Here is a 17,870-nt window from a genome sequence, read left to right as displayed (position 1 = left end):
CACACACTACTTTTTTACTTGTAATTTTCACATAACATATTTAATATTATAAAATTAAATAATATTTTAATATCAATATACTTTGACTTTAAGGAATTGTTTGATTTGAATATGAGGTATAATATAATAAGTTATGTTGAGATTAGTTATGATGAGATAACTCGTATTTGGATAATTTCTTATTGAGTGTTTGATTTGTTGTATTCAAAATAATATATATTGATAAATTACATTCCACGTTAATTGTGTCTACATTCCATGTCCACCTCCCCACCCCCACCTCACATAATATTTAATTAAATTATATACACATTTTTAAAATAATAATTTTACTTACCTACCCCGAACATAAAGAAAATAAATAGAAAAGCTTGTTTATTTTTTATATTTATGATTTGTATCGAGCGAACCCTAATTCTAATCTTAGAAATAGAAAAACTAGATTTTAATAGCGAAGGTTAATTTCTTTTTTAATTAGTCATATGCAATATAAATTTAAATTTTGGTCCACTTAATTTCAAATGGGGAAATAATTTTATTTTTTTATTAAAAAGAAAAAACAAACTCTTAGAGGTTCTAGAAGACAAAATTTTGTAGGTTTCGAGAGTGCTGTTGAGAAGTTGGGTGACTAATCTTATTCATGAAATTTTCATAACGCTATGAGATTGACAACACTACTTTTTTACTTGTAACTTTCACATAACATATTTAATATTATAAAATTAAATAATATTTTAATATCAATATACTTTTACTTTAAGAGATCGTTTGGTTTGAATATAAGTTATAATAAAATAAGTTATGTTGAGATTAGTTATGTTAAGATTAGTTATGATGAGATAATTCGTGTTTGGATAATTTCTTATTGAGTGTTTGATTTGTTGTATTCAAAATATATATATATTGATAAATTTTAAGAACAAGTTGTTTATTTATAAAATTATCATTCGCTTTATTTAGTTTTTTATATTCTCTTTGCAGGCTTCAGTTTTTCATTTTTAAAAATAAAACTTTTATTTTATTTAGCTTAAATATTTTGTTTATGTATTCTCATGATAAGTACCATATGTATTTAAAAATAAAACTTTTTTTCTTATTTAGCTTAAAAATAGAACTCTCCTCTTAAATTTGTTAAAGATAAAAAGATTTATGAGAAATCAAAATATATTTTAAACATAAGAATTAGTCAAATAAATTTATAAATAAAAACTATATGTATATGTTGTGTAATTTTCTTATAGAAAAATATGAATAACTATCATAAAAATAAGGAGTAGTGAATATTATTATACATGGTATTAAAAATAATGTAAATATACATAAATGTGAAAAATTATGTATAAAAAGGGTTTAAAGGGATATATTTGTCATTTACCTATTTTATTTCATATTAAATTATCTCGTAATTACCATACCACCCAATATGAGAAATGACTTATCTCGATACTAATTCATGATCATGAGATAATTTATCCCAAAATTTTACAACCAAACAAGAAAATACAAAATACTTAAAATTTATCCCGAGACTAACTCCTTTTCTCTATTACACCAAAAAACGACCCCTAAGATCACAAAAGTTTTTAAAAAATATTTATTTAAGCGTTAAATAGTTAAATAACATCGTACAAGTAAATTAAAAAAAAATATTTGTACCAACGGAAACATAAAGACTTCGTATGCAACTTTGATAATCACACATGTAAATGCATGGGAGCTTATAATAAGAGAAGTAAAGACAAAATGGTAGGTAATGTGAGCCTGACAATGCCAATCCACAAGTGTTCCATTAAAATATTTATTTCATCGAAATAATTTATAATTACATAAATATTTACTATAATTTATTTAATTTTTAGATTACAAATTTTAAAATATAAATAGTTCTTTCTTAAGCTTCAGGTCAAATCATACAACATAACATAAATTGGAACCTCAAATATTGAATAAGGTAATAACACTACCAAACAAAAGCAATAACAACAAAGCTAATAATCACTATTATTTTCTCTTATGAGTACCTTCCACCAAGCGATCTCTTGCGCTTTATTTCATTTTTTTAAAAAAGAAAATGATGAATTCACTAGTTCCCTAAGTACGGACAATTTTATTTATTTATTTTTATATTAAAAAAAAGGGAAGACAGAGAGAAAGTGAAAAAATTAGGCAAAAAAAAGAATAATGTAACCCAATATATTTTCTCTACCCATGTGATGAAGAGTATAATTTGAAGTATGAATGAAGTTGAGTAAATATAATTTCACTATTGATTATTTTTATTTCGAGTTTCCTTGCCATCTAAGATCTGATTCTTGTGTTGTAATCTACGAAAACACTTATTCAAGTCAAATGTATGGAACAAATAATAATCATAATTAATTAGCATTTTAGTATACTATTCTAATCTTCATTTATTACTTGAACGGTGAAAAAAGAAAGTATTAAGTGAAAACTGATTCTTGTTACTTTAAGATATATAATAACAACTCAATCGGTGGCAGAGCCAGATAAGATCGAGGGAGTTCTTTAAATGAAAAATTACATTATTTACATTTAGTTAAAAAAAAAAATTATGTATATATAATATTTGTTGAACTCCTTTCAACTTTTTCATGTGTTTACTTTCTTCATATTCCGAACTCCTAAGTAAAAGTTCTACTCAATCAAATGCACGTGAATCATAATTTAAAAACTAAATCCGCCTCCTACTTTCAAAGCATAAATATATATAGAATGTCGTTTACATGATCACATTATAGGATAATATATCTCATGTATGATAAAGAAACGTTAATTTTTCCAAGGCTGGCAATCAAAATTACAACCTATTTTAGTTGTTCAACAATTGAAAAGTCTTAACATGTCACTTGAATTTGGAAAAGCAAAGCTAGAACAACCCCACAATAAATTATTAATTACATTTTAAAAAATAGGTTATCATAATAATTAGGTTTAATAAACAACACTAATTTATACAGCACATGAATCAATGTTCTGTAGTTTCCCGTTGGAAGTCATCATTGGTGAGAGTGAATCTCTTTCTCAAATTAAAAAACTTAAATATTCAACAATTATATGAGAAATATTATATAATATAGTGGAAATACATCTTAAATGTTATTTGAATTTTAAAAAGCAAAAAGCGAAAAATAACATATATTTTGTGGCATATTAATTGTTAACTCTACTCGAAATTAATTGTTTGAAAGTAAATAATATTGATAGCATTAAAAGGATTGAGGTTATGATTTCTTAAAGAGTGTGTGAATGAAAAATGACAACTAATATGAAATGGAAGAGTAATAAATTGATACTCCCTCTGATCAGGAAGAAATTGTATTTTAACCTTTAACATTTTGTTTCGGGATAAATTGTTTTAGGTTTTTAAGAAGGAATTAATCTTATTTTTTTGAAATTATTCTTGTTTTAATTTATGAATTTTACATTATTGAAGAACTACTTCTTTTATCAAGACATTTAATTAGAGATAAGTTAGTAAAAACACCTCTAACTCTTTTAGGAATGAGTAATTTCTTTAAAGTATGGTCAGACTAAAAATATCACTTAGTTTGAAATGGAGATAGTATAATTAAGTGCGCACATACCCTTATCTTTGTTTTAATTTGTTTGTTTTGCTTTCCTTTTAAATTTATTTTTAAAACATGTAGGAATTTTTTTCTTTATTTGACAACTCTTTAGTTCTAACTTTCACGTGACATATTTAAAAATAATAAATTTAAAGATATTTTAATATATTATATGTAATTTTTCTAAAATTACATGATTCAATAAACTTTGCCTTAAGTCAAAATTAAAAAAACAATTTTTTTAAAAAGTTTTAAAAATGAATAAAATTTTCCATTCTCTTAATCCAGGGTACCTCTGCTTTTTAGGTGGCCAAACACATATACGAATTTTTAAATTCCCAGTCGCTAGACCAGAACGTGCCAATCATAACGGTAACCATAGTGTTTGCCAATAATTAAAATTCTGTCCTCATTTTAAATTATAATCTTTTATATTTTTTAAATTATATTAAATTAAACTACATTACATAAATTGAACCGGGTGATGGAGGATGGTATTATTAAAAAGTAATATGAGAAACATTCAAACAAAAGTAATCAAACCAGCTGGGGACTCTGGACTCAATCGTATCCCCTTTTTTCTTATTATTCCGTCGTTGAGTTGCCAACTAATTGTTAATCCACACTCTTATTTCAAATATTATTTTTTATTTTTAATTCATTTTTTTTACAATTCTCATCTTATATCTAATATTTATATTAAAATTAGATTAAATTTAAATTTATCTTGAAATATTTCATATTGGAGGATAAATCACTCCGTAATAGAAGTGATCCTGTACTCTTGAGGACTTGAATGTAAGATCTCTAATTAAGGAGGAAAAAATATTTTATCACTCCATCACTTGGTTTAAACCGACTTCACTAAAATTAAAAATTAACTTGATCTCTAATTAAGGAGAAAAAAATACTTATCACTCCGTTACTTGGTTTAAACTGACTTCACTAAAATAAAAAAAAATATTTTTTCCCACATTTCCCTCCTATAAATACACTCTTTTCCTTCCCCATTTTTCAAAAATCAAAAGTAATCACAACTCATATTTCCATTTCCTCCACCCCTTAAACCTCCTTGTGCTTCTTCCACTTTCCTTTCTCCTTAAAGCTAAAATGGCATACTCAAAGGTGATTATTGCTCTAATGTTGGCGTTTGTCGCCGGATCTGCTTTCGCACAGGCACCAGGAGCATCTCCGGCAGCTTCTCCGAAGAGTTCTCCGGCACCGGTAGCATCACCACCAGTGGCGACTCCTCCTCCTACTACATCAACACCACCTATCGTTGCCCCTGCAAATCCTCCCACTACTGCATCTTCTCCATCCGATTCTCCATTAGCATCTCCACCAGCTCCACCAACTGCCGAGACTCCGTCGTCGTCTCCTTCCGGTGCTGCTTCTCCTCCATCCATCGCCGCCGCTCCCGGAGGTTCTCCTACCGAATCTCCTAACTCTGCTTCCTTGAACAGAGTCGCCGTCGCCGGATCTGCTGTTGCAGCTGTCTTTGCTGCTGCTTTGATGCTCTAAATCTCTGATCTGTGAGATATTTGGCATTTGCATTCGCCGGAATTGATTAGTTAGGGTTTGTTTTCCACTGTTTTTGTTACCAATTCTTTTTGAGTTTTGAGTTCTGCTGTTGATTTATTTGTACTATATATTTTTATTGTTAAATATTATTACGGGAATTTTTATATTATTTATTGAGAGTTCTCAAATTCCGAATTTTATTTTATTTTGAAAATAAAGAGCATCGAATGACTATGAAATTAGGCAAGTACTTTCACATTTATGAATACCATTCCTATATTTCTAACTTTTGGTTCGATGATATTAATGAATATGGAGCTCAAAAAATGTGTACTAAAATAATAAAGATTTAAATCATACGAGAACAATATTTTTTTTTGGTTTTGATTTTCCATCTGGTGTCCGGAGCTCACATTGAAGATTCGACTAATTTTGAATCGCGCTATGCAGAGCCCATTCGGGGGTGGCGCTCCCAACATAATTTTCTCCATACCCAGGCTTGAATTTGAAACCTCTGATTAAGGTGAAACACTCCCACAGTGCACACAACAATTCATGTTAGTATTTTGTACTTTGATTATCACAATTTTTTTTGGTGTAGTTACTTTTAAAAAATATTTTATCATATCTTCTATACTAGTATTTACCATAATTCTTCACTTTAATTACCTAGATTATGCTCACTCCACTTATAAACTACATTAAATATTTGTTATTGTGATATATTTTACACATAAATTTATATAATATAGTTAAATATTATTTGTATTGTTTTTATAAAATTTAAAAGTGATCTAATTATTTAAAATGATTATAAATCTATATAAGAGTCTACAGCTTTATTTAATAATTTAATAATCAATTTTTGGTATTGCTTGATTCGATTGGTCCTGTCACTTAGATCTGATGCTCTTGAGCTGAGGGTCTCTTGGAAACAGCCTTTCTACCTCCACGAGGTAGTGGCAAGGTCTGCGTACTATTTACCCTCCCCAGACCCCACCTAGTGGGATTTCACTGGGTTGTTGTTGTTGTTGTTGTTGTTGCTTGATTCGATTGGTTTAAACATGTTTTGATAAATCATAAATAATCAGGCAGGGATGTATTAAATCCATAACTTTCAATTTAAAGTGTAAATTTGTATGTAAAAAAATATTAAAATTTAACTAAATAATAGATTTGAACCACCTATAATGTTAAGGTGCCGTTTGATTTGAATTCAAGTTATGCTGGAATTTATTTTATTGAAATACATTATATTGGGATAAGTTATGATGTGATTAGTTATACTGAAATTAGTTTTTATTGCTTGTTTGGTTTATCATATTCGAACTTATATTCATTGCTTAATTTTTAAGAATAAGTTGTTTATTTACAAAATATATATATATATATATATATATATTATTTTATTTTATTTTATTTTTTCTTTGAAAATTTTAGTTATTCATTTTTAAAAATAAATTTTTCATCTTATTTAGCTTAAAAAATTTTGTGTGTACATTTTCATGATTGTGCCATTTGTTTTTAAAATTAAATTTTCATCTTATTTAACTTAAAAATAAAACTTCCATTTTATTTAGCTTAAAAATAAAATTCTCATCTTATTTAACTTAAAAATAAAATTTTCATCTTATTTAACTTAAAAATAAAACTTTCATCTTAATGTGACCAATACACTTGTATGAACAAGACGGACTTGATTAGCAACTCCCTTCCTGCATAAGTTAGGAACTTGGTGGTCCAACAATTGATTCTTCCTAACATTTTAGGACAAATTACAGAAATACACATTTTTTGTTTTACTTATTTCCATTATCCCGTATTACTTTTAAAAATTTCTAAAATCTCTTATTTCTTTAATGTATCCGAGCCAATATTTAATGTATTCGAGCTACATATTATGTATCCGAGCTAGTTTTTAATGTATTCGAGCTACATACTAATGTATTCGAGCCAGTATTTAATGTATCTGAGCTACATATTATATATCCGAGCTATTTTTTAATGTATCCGAGACAGTAATTAATGTATCCGAGCTTCAATTATTGTATCCAATTTTTTTAATTTTTAATTTTTAAGAAATTAATTAAATTAGAAATTTATTAGGGATAAATTGTAATTTCATATTAAAACTATGAGATTTATGTAATTTACCCAACATTTTATCAAGAAGTGGTTGACATTGTATAATAGATAACCTTTAGTGAGTTCAATATTAAAAGACTGAATTCATAAGAATTTAAATCCTAACCATGAGTGCAATATTTCCTAATTCCTATAGTTAACATTTTATCATGATAAATTAATATTTCCTTTTTTGTATGATTTATCTTAACGCGTTATTAAATTGAATCTTAAAATTAAACTAAAAAATATATCAAAATATTTTAGATAGTTTACATATTTTACAAGCTAGCTATCTGAACATCTTCCATCTCCTTTTTTAGGTGGCCAACGCATAAACGAATAGCCGCTAGCCAGACTAGAACGTGCCAATCATAACGGTAACCATAATGTTTGCCAATAATTAAAATTCTGTCCTTTAGATTCTTTTTCCGAAAAAATATTCAAAATGCTTTTTAGAAGAGTTTATAAAGATAAATTTCAAATATTTTCGTTCGTTTGTAATATATTTCGGATCTTGAAATTCATATAAGTCAATTTTTATGGTAAGTTTTTTATTAATCTTTTTTTTTTTTTTATTTTATAAATATATAAATTTCATTTCAAAAAATTGAAGATTTCAAATGCATAATTTCCGAACAAACTTAAATAGTTTAATTTTTAAAAAATGAAATAGAATAATAAAAAGTACTACTTGCAAAAGAAACATTCAAACAATTTTATTTTTCTAGAAAAAATTATCTCTTACACGCTAAGAAAAAATACATACAACCAGCTGGAAACTCAAGTCACATTTCCTGTTTTCTTCCTCCGTCCTTGAGTTGTCAACTAATAATTATAATTAAATCACTTTACCTTTTTTTGCTAAACCGACTCCCCATATTTCACTCCTATAAATACATTCTTTTCTTTCTCAATTTATCACAATCAACTCACATTTCCATTTCCTCTAAGGCTCTGTTTGTGCTACTTCCACTTTTCTCACTCAAAAATCTCATTCTTAAAAACTATAATGGCATACTCAAAGGTGATTATTGCTCTAATGTTAGCATTCGTCGCCGGATCTGCTTTCGCACAAGCACCAGGAGCATCTCCGGCAGCTTCTCCGAAGAGTTCTCCGGCACCGGTGGCGACTCCTCCTCCTACAACATCAACACCACCTATCGTTGCCCCTGCAAATGCTCCTACTACTGCATCTTCTCCATCGGCATCTCCACCAGCTCCACCAACTGTCGAGACTCCGGCGTCGTCTCCTTCCGGTGCTGCTTCTCCTCCATCCATTGCTGCCGCTCCCGGAGGTTCTCCTACTGAATCTCCTAACTCTGCTTCCTTGAACAGAGTCGCAGTTGCCGGATTTGCTGTTGTAGCTGTCTTTGCTGCTGCTTTGATGCTCTAAATCTCTGATCTGTGAAATATTTTTCATTCGCCGGAATTGATGGAGTTAGGGTAGCTGATTTATTTGTATTATATATTGTTATTGTTGAATACTATTACGGAATTCTTTATTTATTTATGGAGAGCAATGTGATTATGATTTCCTCTTTGGACTTTGTTTTGTTTGAATTAAGCAAGCATATAATGCAACTATGCGAGTGATGATCGTCTCTGTTTATTCCTCTTTCAGCGACGAGGAATTTATTAACAACAACAATAAATATAACCAAAAGAACTTATGATAACAACAATAAAATAAAATAGTATGATAAACGAAATATAATACACAATATATGAGTATGACAATAGATAACAAAAGTAAGACAAGACAAACTCTAGCCTACGCGCTTTTTATTCCTTTCTATCTAGATGTGGTTGGTAATATAAAGTTGTATCATGTCTTGTCTAATTATCTTATTTTTTTCAACTTTTTTTGGGCTTTCTTGCATCGCCTTATTTGGTGGGTGTTTCCGCATCCTCCTCTTCGTATGATTATGTTTGCAACAAATTTTAAAGTGACAAAAAATAAATTGCAATTACAAAAAAAATGAAGAAACATAATTTTATTCATCAAGATTGCGGGTATAATTCTGTTGATCTCTTGATCTTCTCTCATAAGATATTTATTCATTGATTCGAGGGTTGTTTGTGGCGTATTTCTCGATCTAGGATGATTTGGACTTGATCTACATAATTTGAAAGCCATTAGTGGCATATTTCTCAAACTATGATGATTTGGACTTGATATTCATAATTCGAGGACCGTTAGTGGCGTATTTCTCGAATTAAGATGATTTGGATTTGATCTCTTTATGAATATTTCATGAGTTTGTGAAATATTTGAGATGCCTTTTCAAGAAAGTATAGTACTCTTTATATAGACATGAACCGAAGTTTAAGGTTGAGTAGCCTCCTAGAATTCTAATTGGAATTAAACACACCTTGTAGAGTTCCATCTCAAATTGAACACGTCTTGTAGAGTCCTACAAAATTTCAATGTCTACAGTCTAATTTATCTTAGTAGTGCTTGTGCCACATAGGGTACTCTCACCTTTTTTTGGATAACCTTATTACTAATCTTGTCACTCCTAGTATATCCATACATTTATCTCAACATTCACATTTCCACAACATGTATCTCCTAAACATGTAAATTTGACTGGTAAGCATTCCACCCTATACGAAAAGGACGGTTTAACCATCACTTTGTAAAACGACTCAGAGACAAGCCTCCATTTCATCAATATCACCCCAAATGCGATGTGTGATATCATCATTGATGTCCCTATTTCCTTGAATTACGAACCCAAGATACTTAAAATTTTCTCTCTTAGAAATAGTCCATGTGGCAAGTCTTACTTCTATGTCAGCTTCATCCAACGCAACACTGAATTTTTTCTCCATATTTCATTTTTGGTCATGCTCAACTTGAATGTTTTGGACTCCAAAATTTGTCTTCAAACCTCCAATCTATCATAAACTTTGTTCTCGTGTCTCATCAATAAGTGTTATGCCGTCCACTAATTGGTAATACTCCCTCCGTCCCTATTTACTTGTCCATATTTCCTTTTTTAGTTGTCCCTATTTAGTTGTCCATTTTGACAAATCAAGAAAGAACAACAAATTTTTTCCTATTATACCCTTATTTACACTTCTTGAAAATTGTAAAAGTGTATGTTGTTTCCCTCCAATTTATTTCACTTGAATTCAAATAAGTGGTTGTAATTTTGAAGTGAAAAATTGTCATAAGGGTAAAATTGTAACTTCACTGTGCTAATCATTGTTGCCTTAATCTGTGTGTCATTTCTAAAGTGGACAACTAAAAAGGGACGGAGGGAGTAAGTAACATATATACACCATTTTAACTAATCTTGAATAAATCGCGTTATCTCATTGTAAGTGATATTTCATGTGTGTTTCTCACAATCCAAATATTGACGGTGTGAAACTCAAAAATACAGATAATTTAAATATATTTTTAACTTTTAACTCTATAATTTATAAGTAAAATTTAAAGAAGATAATATGTACCCAATTTTATCCCTTCAATTTTAAAGAAAAGAAAACCAGTCATAACGGAAACCATATTTTTTGCTAATAGTATAGATTCAAAATTTTATAAGAAATCAAATTTGAAAAGTAGTTGTACAAAGAAATATTCAAACAATTTTTTGTTAGAATAATTTATATCTCTTCACACGCAAACAAAAATGTAACCAGCTTGGACTCAGTCACATCTTCTGTGGTTGAGTTGTCAACTACTAATTACGAGTGCTATTTTCAATTCTAAACCGACTTACTACTAATCTAAATCTTCATTTTTCCACCCATAAATACACTCTTCTCCTCTCCTTTTCTTCAAAATCAAAAGTATCCACAACTCAAATTTCCATTTCCTCTGTTTGTGCTTAGTCCACTTTTCTCACTCGAAAATCCCATTCGTAAAAACTATAATGGCATACTCAAAGGTGATTATTGCTCTAATGTTGGCGTTTATCGCTGGATCTGCTTTCGCACAAGCACCGGGAGCATCTCCGGCAGCTTCTCCGAAGATTTCACCGGCACCGGTAGCATCACCACCGGTGGCGACTCCTCCTTCAACTACGTCAACATCACCTGTCTCTGCTCCTGCAAATGCTCCTACTACTGCATCTTCTCCATTGGCATCTCCACCAGCTCCACCAACTGTCGAGACTCCGGCGTCGTCTCCTTCCGGTGCTGCTTCTCCTCCATCCATTGCCGCCGCTCCTACTGATTCTCCTAACTCTGCTTCCTTGAACAGAGTCGCAGCTGCCGGATCTGCTGTTGTAGCTGTCTTTGCTGCTGCTTTGATGCTCTAAATCTCTGATCTGTGAAATATTTTGCGTTTTTTTCATTCGCCGGAATTGATGGAGTTAGGGTAGCTGATTTATTTGTATTATATATATATTGTTATTGTTGAATACTATTACGGAATTCTTTATTTATTTATGGAGAGCATTATTATTATTATGATGATTTCCTCATTGGACTTTGTTTGTTTGAACTTTGAATTGAGCAAGCATAAACGCGACTATGCGAGTGTTCGTCTCTGTTTATTCCTCTTTGAGCTACGAGGAATTTATTAACAACAATTAATTAACATAACCAAAAGAAAGTATAATAACAAGTAGGGGCGTCAAAAATGAACTCAAACTTAGATAACCTGTCCAATTCATCAAAATTTTAAGGGTTGAGCTCAAGATAATTTGAATTTAGTTCAATCTCAATCCATTCAAGTCTAACTCATTATAAGAGAATTCTCAATTGAGCTTAATTCAATCTCCAATTTCAACCCGTTTTAAAATTCTTTACTAAGATATGTTCATATAGTAAAGGTATCAATTATTATCTATTTAACTTATTTTAGGATTTATCTATCAATTTGTTACTTTTTTTTAAAAAAAATCTTCATCAGAAATTTGAATAGTGATTATAAAAGTTAAATATCACTATGTTAAAATTATTGAGATTAATCGGGCCAAATTGAACGGGTCAAGACCCAACTCGATTTCTATTTCAACCCATTTTAATATCTCTAATTTCAACTCAACCCGCCCATTTAACACCCCTAATAACAACGATAAAGTAGTACAATAATTGAAATATAATACACAATATATGAATATGATAATAGATAACAAAACTAAGACAAAACAAACTCTACCCCTGCATGGTCTCTACTTCATTCTATCTAGGTGTCCTTGGTAATATAAAGTTATATCATGTCTTTATTTAATTAGCTTTTTTTCAATACTTTTGGTCTATCTCTAATCCTACGTATATCTCCTACATCAGCCTCTTGCACCGCCTTATTAGATGTTTACGCACCTCCTCTTTCTATGTCTAATTCATCTTAGTTTTGTTTTCCATATCTTGTCCGCCACAAAGGCTACTCATACCTCTCACCTCCCCCGGATAATCTTATTTCTAATTTTGTCGTTTCTAGTATATCCACACATCTATCTCAACATTTTTATCTAAGCAATATGCATCTCCTGAACATGTAAATTCTTGATTGGTAAGCATTCCACCCTATACGTAAAAGGATGGTTTAATCATCACTCTGTAAAACTTACTTTTAAGTTTAGGCAGAGGCAGATCTAGGATTTTGAGGTCGTGGATGCCACATCGCCCAAATAAGATAAACGAGTCGGTTCCTTTAATTTTGGGTTACAATTCGAGTTATTTATCTTTTTCGATTTTTATGAAACAAATTAATTAAACATGCATGTTAGTAATATTTTCTTTTAGACATTCTGAGTTAGAGATAACTAAACAATTCCATTTATTATTTTTTTGAATTAGAGGTCTTATTCTCAGGAAAAAAAAAATTCTCACTAAAATTCGAATTTGTATAAACCATCTAATAGTGTTAACTTAATATATTCATATTTCATTGTCCTTATGTGTTGTTGCATATATATAGTAGAGAAAGAATACAAATTTGTTTCAACCCAACCATCTTACTTATCAAGAACGTGAAGATCGGAAGAACCTTAAAATTAAAAGTACTCTAACATAATAATATTCATCATTTTTTAAAACTTATGTTTTTTGAAAAAAAAAACAATTTAAATATATTCGTAGTAATATTTATGTGACGTTCATAATACAATACTCATTAATTAATAAAGGATACACACGTAATACTCATATCAAGAGATCAATAATTAGTGAAAGAGAAAATTAAAAAAATTAAGAACTAATTACAAAAAGAGAGAGTCAATTTGAATAAATAAAGAATAGTAGCAAATAAATAAGAACTGATGAAAAAAAAGGGAAAAAAAGAAAGAAAGAGCTGAGAAGCCTTTCAGTTCACACGAGAGCAATCCACAAAATAATATTGAGAGTGAGGATTGAACCCGCATTGCGGGTGAGGAATCCGTTTCTTTTGCCAACGGTACCTATCACCATTTTGTTCAATGGGTGGCAAATTTAATTTATAACAATTTATTATACATATACACAAATATATACGAAGTTTTAATCGAGATTACTGGGTGCCGTGGAACCCCCACACATACATATAGATCCACCCTTGAGTTTAGGTGATATCTTATTATCACGCAAGACTCATAGGCAAGCCTCCATTTCATCTATGTTACCGCAATGTAATGTGTGATATCGTCATCGATGTCCCACTTTCTTGAATTACGAACCCAAGATACTTTAAAAAATCTCTCAGAAATAGTCTATGTGACAAGACTTACTTCTATGCCAGTTTCATCCAACACAACACTTAATTTGTACTTCATATTTCATTTTGGTCATGCTTAACTCGAATGTTTTGGACTCCAAAATTTATCTCCAAACCTCCAACCTATCATAATCTTTGTCTCTCATCAATAAGTGTTATGTCGTTCACTAATAAGTAATAATGGATCGTTTAGTTAGGAACAAGTTATCCCAGGATTAATTATCTTGAGATAGTTATCCTAGGATAACTTATCCCACCATGTATATGGGATAACTTCTATCACTATGGTATAAATGGTGGGATAAGTTACCCTAAACATGACAACCAAACAAGACACCACATTTTTATCACAGGACTATTTATTATTATCCTCACACCATACGACTCCTAACATATATACATTATGTTAACTCTTCTCGAATAAATCACGTTAAACTTATTACGAGTGATATTTCATGTGTGTTTCTCACGCTCCACACAGTGTAGGGTAAAACTCAAAAACATGGATTGCTTAAGTGTATATTTGACTTTTAACTCTATAATTTATAAGTAAAATTTGAAGAAGATAATATATGCGCAGTCTTATTCCCTTTTTCAGGATGGTGAATTTTGAAGAAAAGAAAACCAATCGTAACGAAAACTGTTGTAAAATTAAAGCAAAATAAGACAAGAAATATAGAAGATGAAATCAATAGAAATAGGGAGGCAAGAGATGAAAACTTTTCTTATTATTCCAACTCTTCAAAACATTATCCAAATCTTCAAGTGTATACAATATGAACCCTTATGCATCTATTTATAGTGTAACAAAGAGGCATACAAAAGGTTAGTCATAAACATGACATTAACATGAATATAATCGAGGAGGTTATGGAAGTGAAATGTTATAAGAATAATGGTTATAAAGTTGGAGGTTATGGTTATCTTCATAATGGAGGAAAGTAATGGAGATAATGAATGAGAGTAACTTCTTGGTGTAGTGGACATCCACACTATAATAGTTTATAACACTCCCTCCTTGGATGTCCATAGAAAATATGCCTCATTAAAATCTTACTAGGAAAAATCCTGTGGGAAAAAATCCTAGTGAAGGAAAAAAAGTACACATATCTTTTAATACGCTTTGAATGTTGTCTCGTTAAAAACCTTACCAGGAAAACCTAATTGGGATAAAACCATGGTTAAGGAAAAGAGTACAACGCGTATTTTTCTCCCCCTGATATAATTGATATCTCGGAGACGATGCATTACAATCTTATATCACAACTTCTCAAATATTGATGTTGGCAATCCTTAGTGAATAAGTTTACAAGATTATCACTTGAATGAGTCTTTGAACGTCAATCTCACTATTTTGTTGAAGATCATGTGTGTGAAAAACTTTTGGTGAAATATGTTTTGTCCGATCTCCTTTGATTGTATCCTCCCTTTAATTGAGCTATATATTATTTTCGAATATGATGGCTGAAATATCCTTTTTAAAAGAAAATCACATATTTTCTGAATATGATAGATCATGATTCCAACCAAACACACTCCCGACTTAATTCATAGATCAATATTATTTCTGCATGATTTGAAGAAGTGATTACTAATGTGATTCTTTGAATTTTCAAGATATTATTGTGTCCCATATGTAAATAATAGTCCATTATATTTTCGATCGAGCTTTATGCAGATCAAATAAATATTCAGCATCTACATAATCAAATCATTTTTGACTCGGGGATTGATCATTTCAATTTTATTGAAGCTCATCTTTTCTTCTGAAAGAAAATCACACATCTTTTATGTGTTGAGTCACTTACTTTGTTAGTTTATTGTCATAACTTGAATGATAATATAACAATCCTTTCACATAACTTTCGTTATGTATATCAAACAATCTTCTAGCATTTGCATAACCAACAATCTGTAAGTGCACCAATTGCACTAATACATGACATTTTAAATCATTTTCATGAGATCAAAAAGATTTTTTTTCTCTGTGTTAAGCAGTCTCAAAACTATTGGGTACTCAATAGAATTGCTTTAAGACCTTTTAAATCCTTCAAGGATTTTCATATAACCTTCATCGTCTAGTTAGACATAATAATCATTCATTATGCATATTCAAGTATTTCATCTATTGTCAGACTGAAACAAGTCTCATTGCATCCACCACTAGAGAATATATCTCCATTTAATAATGTCGAGATTTTTGCGAAATCCCCTTTATGCCCCGAGGCACAAACTGCACTTTATATCTTACAATTATACTTTCACACAATGATTCATTTGTACAACGCTGACACTATATTTTGATCCATGAACTATAAGATCAAAACATCACTTTTCTAAGTGAAACAAAATATACTTGAATAGTGCCAATCATTTATCTGTCCACACTATATGACAGATTCAAATTTAAGATCCTCGTAACCATTTATAGCATTGAGTGCTACTTCATATCAAAGATACCGTCGATGGTCATTTTGATATCGATTCCAATACGACATAACTTCTCGAGATCTCTTCATTTTTCATCATTTTCATGTACCTAAACTTTTGCCAAGGTTTTATGAAGTGTTATGTCATAGTGTTCTTTCAAAACACTTACCTCATTATCATGATCATTTTGATAATTTGCTCCTCTCCTTCCTCAAAGAGTTTTACGTTTGGAATCGATTGGTCTATCACACTTCTGGTGTACCATAGACTTTGTGCTTCAAGGACTATTTATTGGAGCATTTGCAGCTTAATTAAAATATTGGGTCAACAAATACATCTGTTAAATTATTTACAACATTTTGCAAATGAATTATCTCTTGAATTTCAAGTTCACATTTTTTTAACGAGGATCTAGATAATTCACCCCACACATAATTTTTAACTGCTAAACATATCTCCCCCTAATGTTAGGAAATCTAGCATTTACCCCCAACCTCATTTGGGGATCCATCTTTGTGCGTGGTGGAGCAATAAAATCATATGTGCACACATCAAATTTTTAGATGGAAATTATTTGGTTCCTCACCCTGAACTAAATCTGATGGGAGAACCTTGTTGGCTTGATACATACATGTTAAATAAATTCATCTCATACCAAATTTTATTTGAGAGATTTGATCTCATAATTAGTGGTGTAGCTATAATTGGAGGCAAACAATTTCTGCTATACCAACCAGTATTATCAACATAATTTTATAGTTTGGAACTGTGCTCTTAATTTAACAATATGAGCAAACAACCTTACAAAACCAATTTGTAAGTTGATACAAATGCACATGTGACCATACCGTAAATGCACCTATTAAATCATAATAGTAAGCGGTCCACATGGCAAGTGAACGGGTCCATATTCACCTTTTTATATGTTTCAAATAATTTCAGGGGATACAATCCCAAGCTTAGCTGGTACAATGATCATTTTATCATGAGAACAAGCAACACAAGAGAATTCTTGAAGAATATTTTATTTCTTCCAACATGAATTCTCAATTTCTTTTGCATCACATTTGAATCGGAATGGCCAATCGATTATGCCAATTGATATTTATTCTAGAGAAAATACATAAAAAAAACCCTGAACTTGTCCGCATAACTTACTTTAGCACTGTAACTTTACGAGTAATTATTTACCCCCCTTAACTCATTTCAACTGAATTTAATATCCCCAGAAGTTTAGAACCACAATTGTAAAAGTAGGTGTGCTACACGCACCTCTACGTGTCAAGAAAATTATTTTTACACATTTTAAAAAAAATAAAAAACCACCCACCCCAACCCTTATTGTCCCTCACATTCCACCACCGTAGATTTCACAGTGCACCACCATTCACCAACTACTCCTCGCTTTGTTCCTCCATTACCGCCGCCATCAAATTCACAACATTTTCACCACTACCTACACCATTATCACAACCATTAACTCCACAATATCCATCGCCGATAACAATATCACCAGCCGCCATCAACTCTACAATACTCATCACCAACAGTTGTAT

General features: G+C 30.5%; 3 protein-coding genes across 3 annotated transcripts; all 3 read left to right on the top strand.

Annotated features, from left to right (window-relative positions):
* Positions 1-4,609: 4,609 nt before the first annotated feature.
* Positions 4,610-5,277, top strand: LOC125862012 (classical arabinogalactan protein 5-like). Its single transcript, XM_049541979.1, has one exon. It carries the CDS (start codon positions 4,698-4,700, stop codon positions 5,106-5,108), a length of 411 nt encoding a protein of 136 aa, XP_049397936.1. The 5' UTR covers positions 4,610-4,697; the 3' UTR covers positions 5,109-5,277.
* A 2,861-nt stretch (positions 5,278-8,138) lies between these two features.
* Positions 8,139-8,775, top strand: LOC125862014 (classical arabinogalactan protein 5-like). Its single transcript, XM_049541981.1, has one exon. The coding sequence runs from the start codon at positions 8,245-8,247 to the stop codon at positions 8,626-8,628; it is 384 nt and encodes a 127-aa protein (XP_049397938.1). The 5' UTR covers positions 8,139-8,244; the 3' UTR covers positions 8,629-8,775.
* A 2,245-nt stretch (positions 8,776-11,020) lies between these two features.
* Positions 11,021-11,658, top strand: LOC125862013 (classical arabinogalactan protein 5-like). The gene has a single exon (XM_049541980.1). It carries the CDS (start codon positions 11,120-11,122, stop codon positions 11,504-11,506), a length of 387 nt encoding a protein of 128 aa, XP_049397937.1. The 5' UTR covers positions 11,021-11,119; the 3' UTR covers positions 11,507-11,658.
* Positions 11,659-17,870: the final 6,212 nt, after the last annotated feature.

Source organism: Solanum stenotomum, chromosome 4, assembly GCF_019186545.1.
Source record: "Solanum stenotomum isolate F172 chromosome 4, ASM1918654v1, whole genome shotgun sequence".
NCBI classification, from domain to species: Eukaryota; Viridiplantae; Streptophyta; class Magnoliopsida; order Solanales; family Solanaceae; genus Solanum; species Solanum stenotomum.
The sequence above is the reverse complement of the archived record's forward strand: the minus strand, read 5'-3'. Positions and strand labels throughout refer to the sequence as shown.

Coding starts and splice junctions, on each gene's coding strand:
- LOC125862014 (XM_049541981.1), top strand. CDS start 8,245: ATGGCATACTCAAAGGTGATTATTGCTCTAATGTTAGCATTCGTCGCC.
- LOC125862013 (XM_049541980.1), top strand. CDS start 11,120: ATGGCATACTCAAAGGTGATTATTGCTCTAATGTTGGCGTTTATCGCT.
- LOC125862012 (XM_049541979.1), top strand. CDS start 4,698: ATGGCATACTCAAAGGTGATTATTGCTCTAATGTTGGCGTTTGTCGCC.